Source organism: Onychostoma macrolepis, chromosome 22 (assembly GCF_012432095.1).
Source record: "Onychostoma macrolepis isolate SWU-2019 chromosome 22, ASM1243209v1, whole genome shotgun sequence".
Classification (NCBI taxonomy): Eukaryota; Metazoa; Chordata; class Actinopteri; order Cypriniformes; family Cyprinidae; genus Onychostoma; species Onychostoma macrolepis.
The window spans coordinates 35,630,112-35,639,969 of NC_081176.1; the positions used below are offsets into that span (position 1 = coordinate 35,630,112).

At 42.5% G+C, this 9,858-nt stretch overlaps 1 protein-coding gene across 1 annotated transcript; it reads right to left on the minus strand.

Annotated features, from left to right (window-relative positions):
• Positions 1-1,315: 1,315 nt before the first annotated feature.
• On the minus strand, positions 1,316-5,105 carry LOC131531072 (histidine-rich protein PFHRP-II-like). Its single transcript, XM_058761622.1, has 5 exons — positions 5,068-5,105; positions 3,510-3,607; positions 2,877-2,893; positions 1,878-2,756; positions 1,316-1,594 (listed from the first exon to the last, which is right to left on the minus strand). The coding sequence occupies exons 1-5, from the start codon at positions 5,103-5,105 to the stop codon at positions 1,574-1,576; spliced, it is 1,053 nt and encodes a 350-aa protein (XP_058617605.1). The 3' UTR covers positions 1,316-1,573.
• Between the last annotated feature and the right edge of the window lie 4,753 nt (positions 5,106-9,858).

Below are 9,858 nucleotides of genomic sequence, written 5' to 3' on the forward strand. Positions count from 1 at the left end.
TGACCAGCATGAGATGCTGGTGGGATGCTGGTGGTATGCTGGTGACCAGCATGGGATGCTGGTGACCAGCATGAGATGCTGCTGGTATGCTGGTGACCTGCATGAGATACTGCTGGTATGCTGGTGACCAGCATGGGATGCTGGTGGTATGCTGGTGGTACGCTGGTGACCAGCATGGGATGCTGGTGGTACGCTGGTGACCAGCATGGGATGCTGATGGTATGCTGTGACCAGCATGGGATGCTGGTGGTATGCTGGTGGTACGCTGGTGACCAGCATGGGATGCTGCTGGTATGCTGGTGACCAGCATGGGATGCTGGTGGTATGCTGGTGACCAGCATGGGATGCTGGTGACCAGCATGAGATGCTGCTGGTATGCTGGTGGCCAGCATGGGATGCTGGTGGTATCCCAGGTAGCCAAAATGATCCGGCCCGATAACAGCCCAAACCCGGCAAGCCGGAAAAAATAGCTCAGCCCGGATGCAGTTGCCGGACTCTTGTGAATTAATGACGCGCTAGAATCGGACGCTGGTCCGAGTCCGGTTGCCGAAACTGAGCCGACACTGCCGGCATTGGGCCACAATCACGCCAGCATAGATTATACAATTAGCCGGTACTGGCCCGAGTCTGGATACCAAATGGAAATGTATATGAAATACAAACCAATATTAATTTAATTAATAACAACAACAAAATTTACCAAAACAATATATATATAGCCTACATGGAAAAAAACTGTTCATGTAATTAATTGGTTCTCTAAAAACTACAAAAAATGTATTATTAAAGCCAGTATTTTTTTAACAATGTTGTTTCCACAAGTATCACACACACACACACACACACACACACACACGTGCAGTTCCCCCTTCAATACCCCCCAGTTGGAATGACACCATATAAATGTAAAAACTATGGGAATTTATTTGAATTTATTATTGAAAATTTGACATCAACAAATGCATAAAAAACACTTTAGAACATCTAAGAACTCCCAGGACCTCAAGTTTATCCTAAAAGAGGACAGAAAAAAGGAGAGAGAGATAAAGAGGGGACACATATAGACACATAGTTAGTCAGATCTCAGTGAACTCAATGGTAAATGGTACATTTGGAGCATATACCTTAAGAAGAATTTCTTTGTTGTAGGACCTGCTCTCTTCTTCCATGCCTTCTGTTTATAAACTTCTCAGTTTCTCCATCCAGCACACTGCAGTATTTGCAGAAAAATAAATAAATAAATATATATATATATATATAATATTTATAAAAAATATATATCAGAATCAGAATCAGAAAGAGCTTTTATTGCCAAGTATGCTTGCATATACATGAATTTCTTTTAGTGTCAAAAGCTTCCAGTTCACAGAGACAACAACATGAGAATAAAAGGCATTTAACTGTTCTGTAGATTGCCTGGGGAAAGAAACTGTTCTTGTGCCTGGTTGTCCTGGTATATATATGTATGTGTGTGTATGTGTGTGTGTGTGTGTGTGTGTGAGTGTGAGTGTGAGTGTGTGTGTGTGTGTGTGTGTGTGTGTCAGCCTGGTATATGTGGCACAAGTTTGCCTATTTAAACATGAAGCTGGTTTTCCTAACTTAGCATAAAGACCAGGTAGGAAGAAAAAGTAATCACAAAAATATTAGAAGAAATGTAGCAGGAACATTATTACACTATTCACATAATATGTTGTGTAATTAAATAATTAAAATTCACTAACAAACTACAAAATACATAACTTTTAAAACAGATCAGATAATGCAAGCCTGTTAAATAAATAAATAAATAAATAACTGCTGCATGACATATATTTAATGAACCTAAATAAAAAAATTGAGAAAATGTTTGACAGTCAGCTTAAAAAATATATACTTACAAAGCCAAAGACTGTGCTGTGCTGTGCTGTGGTGTGCTGAGCTGTGGTGTGCTGTGCTGTGCTGTGCTGTGGTGTGCTGTGCTGTGCTGAGCTGTGCTGTGCTGTGGTGTGCTGTGCTGTGCTGTGGTGTGCTGAGCTGTGCTGTGGTGTGCTGAGCTGTGCTGTGCTGTGCTGTGCTGTGCTGAGCTGTGCTGTGCTGTGGTGTGCTGTGCTGTGCTGTGGTGTGCTGTGCTGAGCTGTGGTGTGCTGTGCTGTGCTGTGCTGAGCTGTGCTGTGCTGTGCTGTGCTGTGCTGTGGTGTGCTGTGCTGTGCTGTGCTGTGCTGTGGTGTGCTGAGCTGTGCTGTGCTGTGCTGAGCTGTGCTGTGCTGTGCTGTGGTGTGCTGTGCTGTGCTGTGGTGTGCTGTGCTGTGCTGAGCTGTGCTGTGCTGTGCTGTGCTGTGCTGTGGTGTGCTGTGCTGTGGTGTGCTGAGCTGTGCTGTGGTGTGCTGAGCTGTGCTGTGCTGTGGTGTGCTGAGCTGTGCTGTGCTGTGCTGTGCTGTGCTGTGGTGTGCTGTGCTGTGGTGTGCTGTGCTGCGCTGTGCTGTGGTGTGCTGTGCTGTGCTGTGGTGTGGTGTGCTGTGGTGTGGTGTGCTGTGCTGTGCTGTGCTGTGCTGTGGTGTGGTGTGCTGTGGTGTGCTGTGCTGTGCTGTGGTGCTGTGCTGTGCTGTGGTGTGGTGTGCTGTGGTGTGGTGTGGTGTGCTGTGGTGTGCTGTGCTGTGCTGTGCTGTGCTGCGCTGTGGTGTGCTGTGGTGTGGTGTGCTGTGCTGTGCTGTGCTGTGGTGTGGTGTGGTGTGGTGTGGTGTGGTGTGCTGTGGTGTGGAGGCTTTGGGGTGCAGCAGCTACTGACACACAAACAAAGGGGAGAAAAAGAAAAAGCCTCACTCAATATCAGATAATGTTTGTACAAACTGAACATGGCAAATCCAAGATGCAGGATGACTGCTAGACTGATCACTTACAACAATCGGATGACAATCTGAAAAAAGAAAGAAAAAAATAATAAATATTTTCATTATTGAAAATAATTATAATTGTACTTGAATATGACTTTTATTTCTTCCCTGGTGTATACACATGCATACATGTTTTACTTTTATTGTAATTATTTGTTATTAAAAAGCAGAAATATTATTATTTTTACTATTATTATCTCATAAGGATAGGCTACATTGGCTTGTGTGAGTCTTCTGTCTCTCGCTCGCTCTACCACACACGCTGAGAGAGAGAGAGAGAGAGAGAGAGAGAGCGTTCAGTGTGCGTCAGTGTCGCTCGCTCTCAATCAGACACAAATCTGTGAGACAACACTGCTTAAATGTGAAAATATTAATTGTAAAATGAATATATAGGCTACATTTTTTTAAACTAACGTTACCTTGACCGACATGAATGTGAAACGAAAGGAGGTTTTCTCAATTCTAGCAGATCTGCGCAAATGACGTCACACAGAACGGCATTAACGGTAATTAACGGTGCTGAAGAGCGGGCCGTACAAAATAAAGACGGAAAGGCTCGTTTATGTGAGCAGTAGGCTTATGGTACATTTAAATGACAGGCCGTCGATTTTATACTTATGTACACAAAAAATACTTTACCTCGTGAAAGCTCTCCCGTCAGGCGATGTCCACTCAGAGTCCGGCTGTGCACGCGATGTGACGACCGCAGCTTATATAACCTCCGGTTCTTTCGCGGGCTTTGCACGTGAGGTGTAAAATAGTTAAAGTTACATTTATATCTATTGATTGATTTTTTTATTTTTTTATTTAATAATCTAAGATGTAGGCTACATTTAAATCATTACCTCATTTTATATTTTTCCTGGCAAAAGAAAAAAAAGAAATTAAATAAAATAAAATAAATTACACACACACACACACATGCACGCACGCACACACACACACACACACTCTCTCACACATATGTTCGTTTTTGTGAAAAGTGGGGACATCCCATTGGCGTAATGGTTTTTATACTGTACAAACTGTATGTGCTATTGCCCTACACCAACCCTACCCCTTACAGGAAACTTTCTGCTATTTCAGATTTTCAATACACTCCATTCTGTGTGATTTATAAGAGTTTTGAAAAGTGGGGACATGGGGTAATGTCCTGAAAAGTCACCTTCTCCTTGTAATACCTGTCATACCCTTGTCATTATACAAATCTATGTCCTGATTTGTCACAAAAATGCAGTAGCCCCTCACTGCAGAACAAAGGCACATGCACGCACACACACACACACACACACACACACACACACACATATATATATATATATATTGTTACAGTTATTAATAATAAAGTTTCACTCACTGATTTCAGAAGATGGCAGCAGATAATCACTTATTGGTTCATTCTACCCACTAGCCTAAGTTTTGCTGTGGTACTTTTATTTGGACATAATAAAATCACTATTATAACATCTGAAATCATATTTTGTAAAGTTTACCACTTCTTACTGAGGTATCAGTTTTTGCAATCACACACAGTCAGAAAGTGTCAATTTAGATTAAGGAACATTTTTAAATTATAAGCAAAGTCCATTTGAGGTCAGCCTAAAAATTAATAGAAATATTAAAATAATAATAAAATTGAATAAATAACTTTGACAGGCAAAAGGTTTACAACTCTAAAGCATTTTGTTTAAAATATATATTTTTGTAATTTTATAATTCAGCCTAATTGATTGATTGTGTGTGTACAGGTTTAATTTTTTAATTTTTTAATTGTGGGGACCAAATATTCAGATAAGGAGCAAATAAGGAGTAAAACCTGAATTTTTGACATTTTAAGACTGAGACTTCTGGCCCACAGTCGAGCTGAATGTGGCTAAATTTGCCGTTTCTCAACCAGAATCGGGCCAGATCCACAGATCCAAAACCAAGCCAAATCTGGCAACCATTACTGGGCCAGGCCGGACCTGGCTCAATTCTGGCAAGCCTCTGCCAGCACACAGCTGAGTGAGCCGACACTCAGCCGCATTCGGCCTGATTCCGCTGGCTACCTGGGATGCTGGTGACCAGCATGGGATGCTGGTGAGATGCTGGTGTCCAGCATCACCAGCAAGACCAGGCTGGTAGACCAGCATCACCAGCAAGACCAGGCTGGTAGACCAGCATCACCAGCAAGACCATGCTGGTTGACCAGCATCACCAGCAAGACCAGTTGACCAGCACCACCAGCAAGACCATGGTGGTTGACCAGCATCACCAGCAAGACCAGTAGACCAGCATCACCAGCAAGACCAGGCTGGTAGACCAGCATCACCAGCAAGACCAGGCTGGTTGACCAGCATCACCAGCAAGACCAGTAGACCAGCATCACCAACAAGACCATGCTGGTTGACCAGCATCACCAGCAAGACCAGTAGACCAGGACCACCAGCAAGACCAGACTGGTTGACCAGCATCACCAGCAAGACCAGTAGACCAGCATCACCAGCAAGACCAGACTGGTTGACCAGCATCACCAGCAAGACCAGTAGACCAGGACCACCAGCAAGACCATGCTGGTTGACCAGCACCACCAGCAAGACCATGCTGGTTGACCAGCATCACCAGCAAGACCAGTAGACCAGAATCACCAGCAAGACCAGACTGGTTGACCAGCATCACCAGCAAGACCATGCTGGTTGACCAGCATCACCAGCAAGACCATGCTGGTTGACCAGCATCACCAGCAAGACCAGTAGACCAGCATCACCAGCAAGACCATGCTGGTTGACCAGCACCACCAGCAAGACCATGCTGGTTGACCAGCATCACCAGCAAGACCATGCTGGTTGACCAGCATCACCAGCAAAACCAGTAGACCAGCATCACCAGCAAGACCATGCTGGTTGACCAGCACCACCAGCAAGACCATGCTGGTTGACCAGTACCACCAGCAAGACCATGCTGGTTGACCAGCATCACCAGCAAAACCAGTAGACCAGCATCACCAGCAAGACCATGCTGGTTGACCAGCATCACCAGCAAGACCATGCTGGTAGACCAGCATGGTCTTGCTGGTCCACCAGCTAAACCAGCACCAAACCAGCACCAAACCAGCATATACCAGCATAGACCAGCACCAAACCAGCATATACCAGCATAGACCAGCATAAACCAGCATGGGAATTATGCTGGTGTATGCTGGTTTTTCCAGCAGGGATGGAAGGCCGTATTATTAAATTTGTCTTTACACGTAACGTGTACAGACGAAATAACGCCTGTACACGTTATTGCGTCTACACGCGTTATTTCGTGTACAGACGTTCTGACGTGTAGACGCGCAATCACGCATAGCCGCGTAAACACAAGATTTCCGGTGTCAAAATAAAAGTCCACTAGCACTGCAAACCCTACACTTTTTTCTAATCTTTAATCTAAATAATCTAAATACTTAATTGTGTAGCATAACATCACTTTTGGATTAATAAATACAATAATTATATTAATAAAAAAATAAAAATTAATACATTTATAATTAATACATTCCTTTTTTTAATCATGGCGCTCCCGAGGCAAACTTGTTTGCTCGCTCCCCGCTCGAATGCCGTTTTTTTTTTTTTTTTCTTAATTTTTGTTTGTTTGTTTCTTGTTTTCTCTTCAGTGCACAAATACAATGCATTGCTAACATACAACAGACAGGCATTGCTGGACATCGCCAATTCAGCCAACCATTTAGACCACCGGAACTACAACTTGCTCCCGCAACCACCGTCACCACCCCAATGAAGGCCTCGAAGAAGCACCTAGCTCGAGCGAGGAAGCTGACCCGAGGAAAATGCTCCGTTTATAACAGTAATCTTGGGGGGTAGACTCATTTAAATTAATGTAATCCTCTGGTTTTAGCCAGGTCTCTGTCATACAGAGAACATGGGTTATGATCAGTAATTGTACCATTTAGTAAAAATGCTTTTGTAGAAAGGGACCTAATATTTAATAAGTCAAGCTTATCATTTGTTTCTCTGTATTGAATAACTTTTTTATTTGTTGAACATCAATTAAATAGTTACTCTTAAGTTAGTTTGCTCTTTCTAGTTCGGGGAACAGACACAGTCTCTATAGTGTGATATCTAGGTGAAAGAGTCTCTGTGCTGAGAATTAACTGACTTCTGTGACGTGAGGCGGCTAGCAGATGGCCGTTTCCCAAAAGCATCATAAGCCTAACGCATTGCCACCAACTTAGGCTCACGAAGCTTTTGGGAAGCGCAGCCCTAGGCCCCATTTACAGCATTACAGAAAGCCATACAAATACAAGTGAAAAATTAAGACATAGATTCCCTCTGGGATTTAGTGGGAAATTTTTCAGATTTTCAAGAACTAAAATAACTGAATATTGTTACTTTCATGATTTGTGTACAATTGTATTTACTATGTGTGTGCTCTGTGTTTTTCTTTGTTACTCTTGCTCCTCCTGATGTCTGCTTGACAGGCTCATGAGTACCACCTGACTCCTGTTCAAGCTCGTTAAGTGGAGTACAAAGGAACCCAGAGAAGTGCAGTCCAGGGAGAGAGGCTGAGGCTTTCCGTGTTCAGAGACACTACCATCCTCTAGTCCCAGCGCTGTTGTCACTCTATAGCAGGGGTTCCCAAACTCGTTCCTGGAGCCTCCCCAACACTGCACATTTTGCATGTCTCCTTTATCGATCACACCTGATTCAGCTCATTAGTAACTCCAAGACCTGAAATGGGTGTGTCAGACAAAGGAGACATGCAGTGTGCAGTGATCTATAGTGTTCAATTTTGCTTTGCTGAGTGTTGAGGTAAATCTGTGATTTGTGCTTCAGCTAATTTGTGTTTTCACACAATTTGAGCTGCCAAAGTGCCCCAGTTACCTCTGGTGTTCCTCAGCTGGTTAGTGTTGTAAGCTGTCGAGTGGTGCAGAGTGCTTCAGTGTTTATTTTATTCTTATTTTTTCTTACTCATTTAAGAGGGAAGTGGATGCCTTTTCTTTTGAATAATGCAGTTTTCTCATGTGTTTAAGTTGAAGAGAGAGTCAGGGAAGGATCTCTGTAATTTATTTTCTTGCCTTTTGGTTGGTAAGTTATTCCTTAAACCTATAGTATGCATACTTTTATTGTTTTGGCCTTTTCCCCTCCTGACGCCTTTGTTTGATTATTTCACATATTCTGTTCAATAAATAACTTTAAACCGGAGTTTGAAGTTGTGGTGAAATATTGTTTGATGTTTTTGTGGTGTTTGCAGTAGAGACACTGAAATCATGATGTACTTATGTAAATAGTGTTAGTGACAGCAAGAGTACTATTTAAGTTTAAGTTGTGACGTATTGTCAAGTATGGTGAAATGGTGCTCTGCATTTAACCCATCCAAGTACACACACACACACACACATGCACACGACTACCTGGAAATATTTTTGACATTGGTCCCCCAAGCATAAGCCAATAGTGTTACCACCATAGAAATACTGTACTGGGTGAAGTCAGTGAAAGTGGGACACTTTTGGTATTACAATTTTCACCCAACAAACACACTTTCTCACTCATGAAATATAGACCTAAAAGAAAATACTACGCTACAGTGGGGGGAAAAAAAATATGTAAAAAAAACAGAAAAAGTACTTGCAGCTCATTACCCGGGCTTTGTTCTGTAATTATAAATAAATAAATAAAAAACAAAATACAATTGTCTGTTAATTGTCTGCCCTTAGTAAAAAAAACAGGACCCTCATACCATTCCAAACCCATAAATCTTTCATTCATCTTCAGAACACAAATGAAGAGTATTTTTAATGAAATCTGGGTGCTTTCTGTCCCTCTAATGATACCACTTTCAAGGTCCAGAAAGGTATAAATACATCATTAACGCTTTACCCCGATGTGTCTCATACGAAAAACATCATAATCAAATTAAGCGTTTTTTTTACAGTCTATGTATATGAGTAAGTGGAAAATATATAGCCTGTGGACCAATCGCAGACAAATGGTTCAAAAAGTCCGCTCTGTGCTACTCCGTCCGTACAGTTACAGCAGGTTGTAACGACGATGAGCTCCAGAGGGGATCGTATCTTTAATTTAATACAAAGATTTAACGTTGCTGCAGATAATGCCACTGGAAGTTTGAGAAATGAAAGTAGTCCACATTATCTGAAAGACATTCTTGAAAAACGCGTTTACAGTTGTTTACAAAATTCCTCAACGCCATAACTCTACTGCATGTATTTTGAAATGCCGCCTCTTTCTAGGTTGTAATACAACGTCATTATCATGTGACTATAGATAGTGCTGACATATCCGGAAAGAGAATGACGTAAGACCAAGTGCGTTGGTACGTATATTGGTACGTCCCCACACAGCAAAAGGACTCCGCGGTGGATCCGCCGCGGAGGTATCGCGGCTTCCGGAACGTATCCGCGAAACGGACTCGTATCGGCGTCCACTTGCGCGCAGTGACGGATCCGCAACGAAGGCGGATCGTGTATCCGCCGTGGCTCCGCGCTGCATCCGCTCCGCATCCGCGATTAAAACCTTACCTCCGCTTGCCAATTAATACATACATCCGCCGCGGACCCGCAACGGACTCATAAAAAAAAATCCTGGCTCATCTGGCCCGGATCCGTTTTGGACCCGTTTATCTCATTTTCAAAATCCCTTTTGTTCTTGCTATAGGATAAAACTAAAACCATCACTAGGCCTAGGCTACTACAGCAATATAGGCCTAAGCTTAAATCTGCATTGCCTTGTATTTTTAACCTAACAATATTGTAAATAGGCCTAACAGAAAAGGTTCAAGTCAAGACATCAGTTTACTGTACAAAAGTAATCACTACTCAATAGAAATATAAAATTGATGTTTAAATTTATGGAAAGTTATAGGTTATAGCCTATTCTGTTTTCAAGTAGCCTACGTTGGAGAGGCTACTCTACATTCATTTTGTGGTCAAAACCTAATTTAGTGCTTTATAGGCCTAGGTCAGTGCAAACATAAAATATTTTAT